This window comes from Aureobasidium subglaciale (assembly GCF_000721755.1).
Source record: "Aureobasidium subglaciale EXF-2481 unplaced genomic scaffold scaffold_1, whole genome shotgun sequence".
In the NCBI taxonomy this organism is placed as follows: Eukaryota; Fungi; Ascomycota; class Dothideomycetes; order Dothideales; family Saccotheciaceae; genus Aureobasidium; species Aureobasidium subglaciale.
In genome coordinates, this window is record NW_013566994.1 from 1,378,827 (window position 1) to 1,391,526 (window position 12,700).

General features: G+C 51.2%; 4 protein-coding genes across 4 annotated transcripts; 1 reads left to right on the forward strand and 3 right to left on the reverse strand.

The window, feature by feature from the left end:
- The first annotated feature begins 154 nt into the window (after positions 1-154).
- On the forward strand, positions 155-1,247 carry AUEXF2481DRAFT_35786 (uncharacterized protein). The gene is made up of 3 exons (XM_013492749.1): positions 155-290; positions 366-646; positions 702-1,247. The coding sequence occupies exons 1-3, from the start codon at positions 197-199 to the stop codon at positions 789-791; spliced, it is 465 nt and encodes a 154-aa protein (XP_013348203.1). The 5' UTR covers positions 155-196; the 3' UTR covers positions 792-1,247.
- Positions 823-3,683, reverse strand: AUEXF2481DRAFT_200600 (uncharacterized protein). The gene is made up of 3 exons (XM_013493024.1): positions 2,340-3,683; positions 2,195-2,283; positions 823-2,143 (listed from the first exon to the last, which is right to left on the reverse strand). Exons 1-3 carry the CDS (start codon positions 3,403-3,405, stop codon positions 1,112-1,114), a joined length of 2,187 nt encoding a protein of 728 aa, XP_013348478.1. The 5' UTR covers positions 3,406-3,683; the 3' UTR covers positions 823-1,111.
- Positions 3,684-3,961: 278 nt separating this feature from the next.
- Positions 3,962-6,874, reverse strand: AUEXF2481DRAFT_1342 (uncharacterized protein; the record flags this gene model as incomplete). The annotated part of the gene is made up of 2 exons (XM_013492487.1): positions 3,962-6,552; positions 6,613-6,874. The coding sequence occupies 2 exons, from the start codon at positions 6,872-6,874 to the stop codon at positions 3,962-3,964; spliced, it is 2,853 nt and encodes a 950-aa protein (XP_013347941.1).
- Positions 6,875-10,573: 3,699 nt separating this feature from the next.
- AUEXF2481DRAFT_76438 (uncharacterized protein) lies at positions 10,574-12,583 on the reverse strand. Its single transcript, XM_013492855.1, has 2 exons — positions 11,370-12,583; positions 10,574-11,317 (listed from the first exon to the last, which is right to left on the reverse strand). The coding sequence occupies exons 1-2, from the start codon at positions 12,480-12,482 to the stop codon at positions 11,039-11,041; spliced, it is 1,392 nt and encodes a 463-aa protein (XP_013348309.1). The 5' UTR covers positions 12,483-12,583; the 3' UTR covers positions 10,574-11,038.
- Positions 12,584-12,700: the final 117 nt, after the last annotated feature.

The following is a 12,700-nucleotide window of genomic DNA, read 5'->3' on the forward strand; positions in this document are numbered from 1 at the left end:
CTTGACCACTTGAGACGTCGACAATGTGAAAGCGACGTTCAGCTCAAAGGTGGAAAATTGGGAGGCAAGCTGATTGGTGCCAAGACTCTGATTAAGCGGGACGCACCACGACCCATCAAAATTCCCGATCCTCCCTCCCTGTATTTCTTCTCCTCACCGACTTAGGACGACACGAACTTCCGCTGTCTAGGTCGCCATGCAGATTTTCGTGAAGACCCTCACGGGCAAGACTATCACCCTTGAGGTGGAGTCATCCGACACCATTGACAATGTCAAGTCCAAGATCCAGGGTGCGCATCCACCGCCGGCGCTCCATCGCCACTCGCGACAGACAAATCTTTGCGCAGAAGACTAACGCATCACAGACAAGGAGGGCATTCCCCCAGACCAACAGCGCTTGATCTTCGCCGGCAAGCAGCTCGAGGATGGCCGCACCCTTTCCGACTACAACATCCAGAAGGAGTCGACTCTTCACCTCGTCCTCCGCCTCCGTGGTGGTGGTAAGAAGCGCAAGAAGAAGGTCTACACCACCCCCAAGAAGATCAAGCACAAGCGCAAGAAGACCAAGCTCGCTGTCCTCAAGTACTACAAGGTCGACGGTGACGGCAAGATTGAGCGCCTGCGTCGCGAGTGCCCCTCTGACACCGTAAGTTTTAGCTACCATTTTTCTGGTCAAATTTAGTCACTAACACATTTCTCAGTGCGGTGCCGGTATCTTCATGGCTGCCATGCACAACCGCCAGTACTGCGGTCGCTGCCACCTCACCTACGTCTTCGACGACCCCAAGTAAATGTGTCGCGAAGACGGGTGTTGATGACTATTGTTGTTCATCTTCGCTAGCTATCTACTCTAGTGTGTTGCAATAAAGTCGTTGTCCCGATCACCATACTCTTTTGCCGCGTATCTATATTCTGTGACATGTCTCGTGCTCTTGTGCGCACTCCAGCAATGTTCTGTATCACTATGAGTAGGCCAAGTTTTGAAACAACATTAACAATAAAGGTGTCTACATGGCTTTTCCTTTGCTCCTCACGTCCGTCCCAATGCATGTCGTTCGTGTGCGATTGTTCTCTGCCACGTCTTCTTCCCGCTTGTTCAGTCGAACCTCGCTCACGGAGTGGGTGCTTGACCCCACAGGATCGAGTTGAGTACGCTGTACGGCGAGTACTCCTCATCCACCAGCGTGCTTGTGTTCGAAGGAAAGACGCTCGAGTGATCGACTCCAGCCATGCCAGGACTGTCACTATTCGCCACACTGCCACCTGAAGGCGCCATCGCAATATCTTCAATGAATCTGTTTGGTCTTGACTCTTGAATGTTCAGCTTCTTAAGTGCAGTGATGGCTCTTTCCATAGGTGCGGCGAGTTCTTGAGGGTCGAGTGCTGATTGCATGTCTGACATGAGAGCCACAAATCTGCCTAACAGACGACGGGCACGCTCATTGTGGGCGTGTTCGCCCATGATACCGAGCAAAAGCGCAGAGCTCAAACTGCGATGTACGGCTGCCCAAGACTGTCTTGCGTATGGTGTGATGTTCTGCAGACCTAAGAAAGCTTCGACTGTGCTGACTAGACTGTCAATGCAAGTTTGCTTAAAAGCCTTGGAGAGTTCGTAGCTGGCAGTACTGGGACTTATGGCTGGTCGACACAGTTCTGAGACAATGTACGACACGTGCAGGTATAGCGCCCAGTGCTCGAGCGACTCCTCTACCGTTTTGCAAGTGCGCGAGTCGCGTAGGTAGTCTACCGTACCTGCCATGATGTCGTCAATCTCATTTCTGTGGTTGGTGATCCGAGCGAAGAGCTCGCGTGAGCTCATAGTCTTCGTACGATCACGCACAATCTCCAAGCCGACTCTGCAAAGTCTGTACATAGCAAGATGATAAGGCGGGATTTCGGTATAAGCGTTCGGTGCGGGCATACTGGACGGGTCGATGTATGCTGTTGTCGCTGCTCGGTCGTATGTAATTGAAAGCAGACTGTCCTGCCATACGATCGACCACCAGACCTTGGAGCGAGTCGCCTTGGTCTCGATATCTGTGGATGGAGGGCAGCTGCGATGCAGACCTAAACTCATGGCGAGACGCAAAGTGAGACCCATTAAAGACCATGAAGTGCCAGCATTCATGTTGTTAGAGATGACCTGATTGAGCGTTAGCCGCGTGTCGTACATAGAGCATTTCCATAGACCTACGTTTCCAAGAATTAACAAAGTCTGAATACTCTCGAGCGTCACATGTGACAGGAAGTTGGTAAATCGCAAACACTCAAAACTGCAGCACACTATGTCATGTCAGCATGCTGGGATGTTAACGGGTCACGGTCTCGGAACCACATACTGTAAACCTGAGAGGTCAATTCGCGTTCTTTTCTCGGCAGTCCAGAACATTGACAGCCACTCGCCAGAACAGCGAACAACAGACCAACCCACTCAAGATTTTTGTCATAAATCGCCTGCTCCGAAACTCCGGGTAGAGGGCTATCAGCAGGCAAAGTTCCAGCAACGCCCATTTGTTCATTACGCTTTTGCAAGAATCGCGTCAAATCCATCTCGAAAGTCGAGATGTCTGCAACACCTGGAAAAATAATGTTTCCCAGATTTTGATAGTATCGGAAGAAAGATAAACATTGACTGTCAGTGGGTATGGTCTTTGCCAGTTCTTGAGCGCGTGCCAGAGAGCCATGTGCTAGTCCCCACAAATCAACGAATGGATATGTCGCTGTCTCGTTGTCTAGACCGAACATTGGGAGGATAGATCTACCGAGAATTTCCTGCACAGAAGGTTGTTCGCGATCGCCTTGACCCAATGCCATGACAAGTGCGGGTACTGATGAGCCTCCTAGATGCACTGTTTGGCCAGTAAGATCGTTTCGAGCATGAAGTCCATGAACAGTAGTGTGACGCGTAAATTGATTGTTAATCCATGGCTGAGCTGGATCCGCTTTTTGCGTAGTACTTGATGGAGAAGAGCGACCAGAAGTTTGTTGAGTCGGTCTACCATTGGAACCTTTCATCTCCCTTCGCAATTCCTCCAGCGCAGATTCGACATTATCAAGTTTCCGGCATAGCTGATTAAAATCCGATCGTGCCAGCGTCACGGTATCAGCGCCCAACGCAGGAACCCCACTGCTGGTACCCACGGCAGGAAGCGCAAGAGATCCTGATGAGGTAGCAGCAGTATTTTGCTTCTTGTTCGGCGGATGATAGTCGCATAATTCGGGATGTTCGCGTTCGACACACGTGCGGCAAGGTCTGGCAAGATCACATCGAACTTTTCGTTGTCGGCACGGATAACACGCCTTGTGTTCTCGCGCCTTTCGTTTGCGTCGCAAAAAGTCGTCCACTTCCGCTTTGGCTGGCATTTCCGCTGGCATAGGGGTCATGTTCGGCGTGCTAGTCTCCATTGCTGCGCGAAGTCCCCTTCTGTCCCAACTTTCTGCGTGCGGAAGATGAGGAACATCAAGGACGAATTCGGTGGCGGGCTTATCGGTATTATCAGCCTTGCGGGGAGACCCTTCGCACCGACCGAACGGACATGAAACCCAAACAATCTCACACACGAGTCAATGGCGATCAAGGCTAGAATACGTAGAACATTCGAAACCTGCCAAAAGTTCGAGAAGCAAGGCGTCCAGATCTGTAGGACCCTTGGAAGATGGACACGAGGTGTCTCTGAGCTTGTCGTGAGAAACTAATCTTGGCAAGACCCAATGGGCCAAGTAAGTGGTGCGCTAGAACGATCAGGCTGCATAGCTGCAGGCAGACTTGGACGAGTCACATTCAAAGTCAGTCAACAGACGGTATGCAGGAGGTCAAGGGGGATGTTCATTCAATTGGAAAATCCCATGCTATCTAGGGGGGTATCTTAACATAACAAAATCTCCAACGATATCAACCAATAGACTCCTTCGCAATATGCAAATGTAATATAAACATGGTCGGCAAAAGAACATGTATTCATCATGGCGACTTGCCGTTGACGACCATCGAGCCATTAGTGTCTGTTCTTGCGAAAGATGCAACAGAAGCGATGGTGGAGGCGTGGCGTCTGGCATGCTCTTTGCGTGCTGCTTCATACTCCTTTCTGCTGATACCGGCTACCGGGCTAGCAAATCCACTGCCACCACCAGCCGTGGCAGCAGAGCTACCGGCAGGAATCTCCTCTGCTAATCTCTCAGCCATGTGAGCGTCGTACTCACGTTCGCGTGCCTGGATAGAATGAGGATCAAGCTTGCGAGCAGTAGCGAGAAGATCGAGAGAACCATCCGATGCGGCATCGTCATCGTCCTCATCTTCTGCCGCTTCATCACCACTCTCATCGCTGCTCATGTAAGGCATATCGATAGTCTGAGGAGCTGTAGCAGGAACGTCGTGAATGCGGTCCATGTCAGGAATTATGGACTGATAGTCACCCGAATCTGACTCATCATCATCGTACTCGTCAACATCCATGAAGCAGAATGCAGGAGGAAGTTCTGAGGGTGGTAACTCTTGGTGGAAAGTCTTGACAACATCCTCCTTGTAAGAAGCGGACTGCTGCTTGCTATCCTTGAACAGCTCTGCGATACGGGGAGCATATGGCTTCTTTTCAACATATTCAGCACAAGATGCAGTACGCTTGCGCTCGGTCTTGACATTGATCGAGAAGTTGTCTGATGGGTAGATACCACCAATGCCAGAGACCTCGAGATCAATTGGGCTTCTTGCCGGTCCGGACGCGCCGCTGATTGAGGAGAGGGGTGAGGTGCCAGGAAAGTTGAGCTCAAGAGCTTCAGGGATGGGATTATCGTTGAGACACATTGCCTCAGGGAGATCCTTAGCCTGGTCAAGCGGACCACGCGACTCTAGCACGCCGTGGTCTGCCTGTGGGACGCTAGGGATACCCAGAGCATGGTCAGTCGTTGTGTGATAGAGGATTGGGTTGTACATCATGGTGGCCTCCGTTTTCGGCTCACCACTGAGATCGGTGCAGAATCTCGCGTTATTGTAGAAGATGATAGGACCGTTGTCTGTCGCGGCCTTCTTCTTCTGTCTCAGAGAGACGGTGCGAATACCAGAACTCGTCATGGCAGAAGAGTCGCCACCTGGGGGTGGAGCCAAGAACTGAGACTCAGTGTCGTCCTCCTCCTCTGAAGAGATATCGCTATCATCTTCACTGCTGCGATGGAAGAAAAGAGGGGTGTACGCAAACTTGTTTTCCTGTTTATCTAGCATTCTGCGCTTTGCAGATTTGGCACCCGCTCGATGGTGCGACGATTTTGATCGCTTCTGAGAACTTGGGCCGTTGGGTGAATTTCCATATGTCGAAGGCGAACTTCCGTCGAGATCACTGGCTGATCGCGTTGTGCTTCTTCCGCCCTTCCAACGGACTTTGCGGCCGTCTTCAGAAAGCTCAAACTTGGTGCTGAAATCCATCAACGCCTTCTTGGCAAATTCGGGAGTGACATTAAGGGTGTGGAGTTGGGCCATGTTAAATAGGAAGTTCAGATAGATCCAGCCGTGACCTTCCTCAGGAGATTTCATGGCACTGGGTTCTGGTGGTGAGAAGCCAAGGTGGCGAATGTACTGGAAGTTTTCGGAAGGATTCTGAGCACGATGGGGGTCGAGATCCAGGGGTCTAGTGGGTCGTTGTTGTGGGGAGTCGCCTGCAGAGTCCGTCTTCTGGTCGGCTTGTGTGTCTTGGGTGATTTCGAGTCCACTTTGATGCATAGGAGACTCTTCGGCACTTCGGTCTTCATCATCCTTCATGATCGGAGCTTCTCTGTTGCCTTCAGTCTTTGCGGACTGACCCGTGGCCTCAAGAGCGCTTCTATCAGCCTTTGCAGCCATCTGGGAGACTTCTTGTTGTTGCATAGGGTGGTGGTGATCACCCAGGCCAGCACCGGTTCCAGCAAAGATCTGTTCAAGACGGCGTACAACTAGCTTCTTCTTTGAGTACTCGGTCATGGCTGCAGGATGCTGAGGCAACAGGCCCTCGGGGATGTCGTGGAGGTAAGTCTGGATGTTGGTGGTACGGGACTGGTTAGAGCGACGGTAAGGAGTTCTGCTGTTCTGGCCGCTGTTGGAGTTTGAGGTTGCCGAGGCAGAGGCAGAGTTAGACACATAGGCGGAGTCGGCGAAGTTGGATGATGATGAAGCCGTCTTGTGTGTCTTGAGCGTAGGGACGACGCGTTCATAAAGGTTGGTTGTCTGAGAGGCGGTAGTGGCACTGGGCTGAGCGGCGGCACCAACAGCAAAGTTGCGCAAGATGTCCTCGAGCTCACGTCTCTTATTCGATGATAGACCATGGACGCGGACCTCGAACAGTTTCTCATCCTTGAGGTGAGCGTCGTGAAGCTTCTCGTACTTCTTCAAACGTCTCTTCAGCTTCTTATTCTGTACGGTCAGGTCGTCGATGACGGCTCGGAAATCGCCCGAGCTGCCGCTGTCCTCTGTATCATTCTTTTGGAGGAGAGCATGCACTGGGACTCCTTGTTTGAGCATGACGCCCGGACCTCCATAGTTCGGAGTCTCTTCCGAGGATGAGTGCTGAAGGAAAAATGGGGGGTCGTCTGCAGCAAGGAGTTAGCCAACGATGAGCTACAGATAGCAGAGACATGGTAGAAACTGACTATCCACGACTGTGTTGTTCTTGACGTCTGGTTTGTTGTTGGCGCCAGCAAACCAGGTGTCGGCGTTACTGCTTTCGCCGGAACTCGCCTTGCTGACATTGGGCTTGTTGCTTGACGGAGAGCCACTGGAAGCCTCTGTCTGTGTGCTTCGAGTGATCTTTGATTCGGGCGGCGAAATTTCCTTGTGATGCCTAAGAGAAACGGAGCGCCCAGCTGCTGGCCTCCTCGGCTGGGGTAGGCGCAAGTATGCTTCCGAAGCCATGATGGCGACTGTGTGAAAGCAGGGTCGAAGAGGTTGTGTTTTGCTCATGCAATAGTGAAGTACCAGGTATGAGTGGCGTATAGTAGTTGCTCTAGTATCCAGAGAGGTATAGTACAATCGATTGAATAGTCGTGTAGTTGTAGGAAGGAGAGGCGGTCGTTAGAGTCGGGCGAGGGAACAGCAAGAAAGGACGTAAGAGGCAACGGGGAGCAGAGCATCGAAACACTCACGTCTGATCGAGCAAGATGGGCAGCCCGCAATCACAGATTCAGAAGAAGCAGATCGCTTTGGCCATCGCGGCTTCATGAGACGTATCGAACGTCGGTGCACGTGGTGGGGGATTCACAAGCCGCAACTGTCCTGAACGACTCGAAGCAAGCGAGACACCATTTCGCAGCCATCGCCGGACTTGCCTCCAAATCGTTCTTGTTGTGTGTGCTCTGTGCGGCCTACACGCCTCGATTTTGACCTCAGCCTGGGGGTTCTGGGGATCGGCTCGATGTTATTGGAGCTTAGAACTTCGTCACGCCGAGATTATGTCACCGAGGACCCTTCTTCGCAAACGCTATCGGTCTAGGCCTTAGGCTCGCAGTCTTCGAGATTCGAGCCTTCCAATATCCCCTTCTTCTCCTGAACTGTACTCACCCTGCAACTGCTCAGAACTCTCTCTGTCGTTTAGCTCTCGCGAGGTTATTTGCTGAGACATGCATGTTGCGAAGTATGCAGCGAGTCCCGCCCTGACAGATCTAAGAGCGCAAAATTCGCGTGCATTCTTCCTTCAACAGCGGGAAGTACATCGGCGATGCACTCGCGCCCAGCAGGAGATCCCCACGACGGTGTCCTCTATGCATCACGTCGTTTGGCTGAACCAGACATCTGATGCCGCTATTAAATCTCGATGAGGAAATCATGCGTCTGATGTGTTTGTGTCGAGTCTGTCTGCATGTCTATTCTCGGCAGCGTACCAATCGCCTTGCACACGGTGCCGTGTATAAGCCTATTACATGTATCGAATCGGCAAAAATTAGCTCTTCGTCTACAAAGCAGTTTACCCCTTGCAGAATGTGTTTCGACGAAACTTGCAAAGATGCTAGGTAGATCTGGAACCTCTACTCATCGCTTCTTACCGAAAGGCCTGTTCGTGATCCGCCGAAACATCTCGCCTTTCCCTGGGATTGAGGTTCTGCCTTTTGACCCTCTCAGAGCAAGATTCGCTAGGCGCATTATGTCTCGTCGAAAGTTGGTCGATCTCGGGCAACGCTCCGAATTTTGCTGCACTTGGCTTGTCAATGGTTTTGAGCCAGCAGCCAGACTTGATTGTGACAAAGAGTTCTCTGACTACTTTCCTGTCATCTCCCTGACGCGCAATTTAAAACATGTTGGGCATCCGCTGAGGAGCTGGCTGTAGTGCTTACTTCTGTACATAATACTATGTCAACGCTGTCAGGGAAAGGGTCGCGGAGAGGGACTCGAGATTGGAAACCTCGTACAGCATGGCCTGCTGATTCTGTTGCGTTATCAGGGTGGTGAGATTTTTCCGTCAAAGGTGCGATTTGACGAGCATAGAGCAAAGTTCAATAAACAGGGATTTCGAAAACATCGTGCTGGTACCCCGGCCAGTTCCTCGCTCTTTCCTGCCATCTTGGCTTCGTGAAACCAAACGAAATCCGCATGCTCTTGCTCATCAACACCAACCACATTTGCGAGTTTCGAAAGACTTTTCCTGATAACTACCAAAACATGTATAACATGACTGCGCTGCGCGCGAGTCGCATTTATTCTGCATTGAACAGCTCTGGACTAGCTGCACACACCCTCGAGTCGCACGTAGCCTGGACCATAGCCTAGGCTTTCCGATCGGTCGATTGCTGCTTGAGATGCTGGATTTGATGCAGCTCAACAACGAACGCTGGCCGCCGGCGTCCTCGGATCGTTTTTGACAGGCCTGGCATCCGGAAAAGGCTGTGCATGTGGCTCTGTACCCTGCGGGCTCATCACTGCTCTCCGATGGTCGTCGTCGATGGGTATCGACGCGCATTCCCTGTTACACAAAAGGCGCTTTTTAGACGACCAGGCCTCCACTCTCGGATCCGCTGGTCACGTTTTAAGGTGAGTATCGAGCGATGCTGCCATCGCCCGTTGTTCTCTCAACGTCGGTCATAAGCAACTTGTGCTGTGATGCGGTATGCGGACCCGGCACAATCTTCGATGGTGTCGTCGCTTTGTTCGGACTTACTCCCGCATCGAAGCCCCGACTGCGACGTTCCGGCTTTGATCGTCGATTGTCCCTCCATCGACCGCGGGTGAGTTTTGTTTCCTTCATTCTTTCTTGGTCCACTCCCTCAGCCTTGTGGTTTTTCTCTCTGGACAGTTCTCGTCATCAATCGTCATAGAGAACGTCGCAATTCTTGCAAACGCGGAAGAAAGTCCATAACATCACCTGGTTCAACCATTCCTGGGTCAACAACCATCGTGTGATTCTGCTCCAAATCATCGATCCGACACCCTATCGCGCTCTTAAACTTATAAGCGACGACGTATATCTGAGGGGCAGAAGCGTCAGACCACTTTTGGTCGTAGCATCTTCTCAGATTACACACACAACTCCCGATGGCACCAACAATCTTGACAATTGATCTCAAAGCATGCTCTACTCCAATGCGAAGCTGGACATTACATCCAAGAGGCGCTCTTCGTCCGCCATGTGTGGCGGTCCCTTCGCTTTAACATATCTATCTATCGCATGAGGCGCCGAGGTCGACGTTTTGAACCGACATTCAATGGTCTTGAAGTAGACCCTTTCAAACGTCAGTAAAACCGCCAGAAAGCCAGCAACGTCATGCTTCCCAGCCCGCTCTCTTCCATGGCAACAACGTAGACTGAGCCATCGAGCGATGCTGTGCCTTCAGACTCCATTGCTCACTACATCACCGTCGTCATACCCAGTTATTTTCGATTATGTGCGCAAAGCAGGGCAGAAGTAGCGCCCCTTCGACTTATCGAGTCTTTTGCTGCTTTTTCGATTGAGAAAGAGTCGCTGTAGTCATTTCTCAACGTTGATCAGATGTTCGATCGAAATTCTGTTGCTTCGGGTAGGTCATTCTGTGGGTTCAGTATCTTGGGTATGTGGCCATGCCCGACGATGTTCAAATCTCAGGAATGGTTGGGTTCGTCGTCATTCACTATCAGTCACCACCTGTTACTTCTGGATCCAAGCAAGTAGCAGGTCTTGGTCTCCATCTAGCACTTATGGCTTCACCAATTATAGTTACAAAAAGGTAAATGTGGTATACCGAACAGTCAAATAAAAAGTCTTGATTTCAACGAAATTTTAATCATCACGTCTGATCATTCTCTGACCTCTTTGATATCTATGCCACACGTCCAACACCTCATCAAGAGTCCACATCTCACTCCGGTATAGCCACAATCTGCGAAGCAGGATGCTTGTCATTGTTTCGACCACTGAGGGTTAGTCAGGGTGGCCCCATTCACCAGATTTTCTGAATGGAATATCGACGACAACACGACCGCATATGCCCAAACTTGATGATTTTATATCTCGAGTTACTTCTATAGAGACAGACCATCGCTTGGTAGCAAGTACATGATAGTATCGAGGTGGTTTAAGCCGGTATTTGGGGGCAAAAAAAAAATGATTCCTTGTTCTACCACGCTTGATAATTCACACCAGGCACTTTCACATCGTCATCATTTGCTTGATCTGAAGATAGACACAGAGATAGAATAGATGACTCTAATTCGCAAATGTCATGCTTGAATGTTGGTGTCAGATTACGGTGCTGTCGCAGCTGTCGTAGTGCGAGAGCGGATCGTAGATCGATAGCCCTTGTGAAGTGAGCAATGCAGACCTCATGCATGACATGGGTTTATGCTGTTGCCGCCTTCGCTCCTTTACCTTGGTCATAATCACAATAGCAGTATCCAAAAATACACAAGAGAAAGGGGTAATGGAATATAATTATTACCCACCTGCAAGGGAAAAGCCAACAATCACTTTTCCACCATAACAGAGTGGCCATCGATTAATACAGGAAAGGGTCCCACATCATGGAACAAAAGTCCAATGAGTTCCATATTGGGACCGTACTCCGGAGCCGGGTCATTGATGTCCACATCGAAGCCCAAGTCCTTAGCGATCTTCTAGGCCTCCTTGACTTCATCCTCGACCTTTGCCTTTTTGCTCGTCGCGTCTTGGGTATCTTCTTCGAGTTTTCTCTTTTGGATGGGGAGTGAATCAACCTTGGTTGCTGGACCAGCAGCGGGCTTCTTCTTCTTCACCAGGCCACTTAGGTCGTTGGCGTTTGCTGTTGCTTCTGCGAGGCGTTGCTTTTGGTCTGTGGTGGTCTCGCCTAGCATGCCACCTAGAATGCCGCGGAGGGGGTTGTCTGCGGCTGCGACTGGTGTCTTGAGATCGACGAGCTGAGTACATGTTAGTTGTTGATCGGGTAAGATGTGGACCGAGTGAACTTACACGTTGTTGCATTTCCGACATCATTTCCTTGACGTTTTCAATCTCCTTTTTCTTTGCATCTTGCTTGTCGGCTGCAAGGGTAGGGAGGGCTGATTGCTCCTTCTCGACTCGTAGACGACACGACTCGATGGCGGATTCCATGTGTGTGGCTGCTTCCTTACGCAGGTCTTCGTCGACGGTTTCCTCCTTCTGAGCGCCCTGCTCTACTGCCTCTGAGTTTGTCGTTGTGACCGAAGCGAATTCCATGGCAAGTGCTAGCTTGAAGTGTGCTTCGGCGAGGAGGCTAGACTCTAGAGGGTACAGCTTTTCCTTCAATGCCAGAGCTGAGCGACCTTCGGCGACAGCTTCGGGGAAGTTCTCGTTCTCCATGGAGAGTTCTGATTGCAGGTCGTGTGTGTCGGCCAAGCGGTCCATGACAGTTCGTGCTTCGGGATTCTCGACCAGAGTTTCCTTTCCTTTGCCCTTGCCGTCAAGGTGCTGAGGTATCGTGTCGAGCTTGCGAGTAAGCAGAACGCGAGCGATATCCAGGATCTCGTATGCAATGGCAAAGTCATCGTCGTCCTCGTCTTCGCCGTCCTCTGCTTCGGCATCGTCGCCTTCGTCTTCGCTGTCGGTCCAGTTCTCGTCGCCGGTGATCTGGAAGAAGGGCTTGCTTGCAGAGTCGTCTTCCTTCTTTGTAGCGACTCCATCCTTCTCTTCTACAACAGCTTCGACGACTTCCTCTGCCATGTTCTGCTCGCCGTCCTTGAGGGCGTCGTGGCTGGACTTTGTCTTGCGCTTCTTCTTTTGAGGCTCTCCACTGCCAGCGACCTTGTTGCCCAAGACATCGCTCTTGCTCACTGCCAGGTGGTACAGACAGCGGCCGTATTGGTAGAGGAGATCGGCATTATCCAGAGACATCTCACCGTTGAGCTGCATCTGGAGCTCTGAAGCCTGCGAGTAGAACTCTGAGGCCTGGGCATAGTTCTTGAGCGAGTACTCTTTCGTGGCGGCAGCTTGTAGCTTTGCGAGGTCCGCTTGTGCCTCTTGTCTGTTCTCGATTGCGGGCGTCTCTTGAGTTGAGTGGTCTTCGGCGACAGTGTCGAGCGGTTGGGCCTGTTCAGGGACCGACATGATGATGTGCGATGTGGTGGTTTGATGGAAGATTGTTATGAGAGATTAATGGCGCCAGTGGATAAAGCAGCAAACAAATGCAATGTTGGACGAGATGATACAAAAGGTTGCTCGGCCAATCACATGAAAATGGACGAAGCAGAAGACGCGCGCGCCCCGCGTCTCGTTCGTGGCCGACCACTTTAAGCAGGCGCGTCCACCACAAGAGGAAGTCGAAC

What these genes read in the sequence shown, in the direction of transcription:
- AUEXF2481DRAFT_200600 (XM_013493024.1), bottom strand. Translation starts at nt 3,405, where the DNA reads ATGGAGACTAGCACGCCGAACATGACCCCTATGCCAGCGGAAATGCCA. An exon ending in ATTGACCTCTCAGGTTTACA is followed by an intron (nt 2,284 to 2,339) that starts GTATGTGGTTCC and finishes GACATGACATAG; the next exon opens with TGTGCTGCAGTTTTGAGTGT. An exon ending in CTTTGTTAATTCTTGGAAAC is followed by an intron (nt 2,144 to 2,194) that starts GTAGGTCTATGG and finishes ACGCTCAATCAG; the next exon opens with GTCATCTCTAACAACATGAA.
- AUEXF2481DRAFT_76438 (XM_013492855.1), bottom strand. Translation starts at nt 12,482, where the DNA reads ATGTCGGTCCCTGAACAGGCCCAACCGCTCGACACTGTCGCCGAAGAC. An exon ending in TGTCGGAAATGCAACAACGT is followed by an intron (nt 11,318 to 11,369) that starts GTAAGTTCACTC and finishes ACATGTACTCAG; the next exon opens with CTCGTCGATCTCAAGACACC.
- AUEXF2481DRAFT_35786 (XM_013492749.1), top strand. Translation starts at nt 197, where the DNA reads ATGCAGATTTTCGTGAAGACCCTCACGGGCAAGACTATCACCCTTGAG. An exon ending in TGTCAAGTCCAAGATCCAGG is followed by an intron (nt 291 to 365) that starts GTGCGCATCCAC and finishes AACGCATCACAG; the next exon opens with ACAAGGAGGGCATTCCCCCA. An exon ending in GCGAGTGCCCCTCTGACACC is followed by an intron (nt 647 to 701) that starts GTAAGTTTTAGC and finishes CACATTTCTCAG; the next exon opens with TGCGGTGCCGGTATCTTCAT.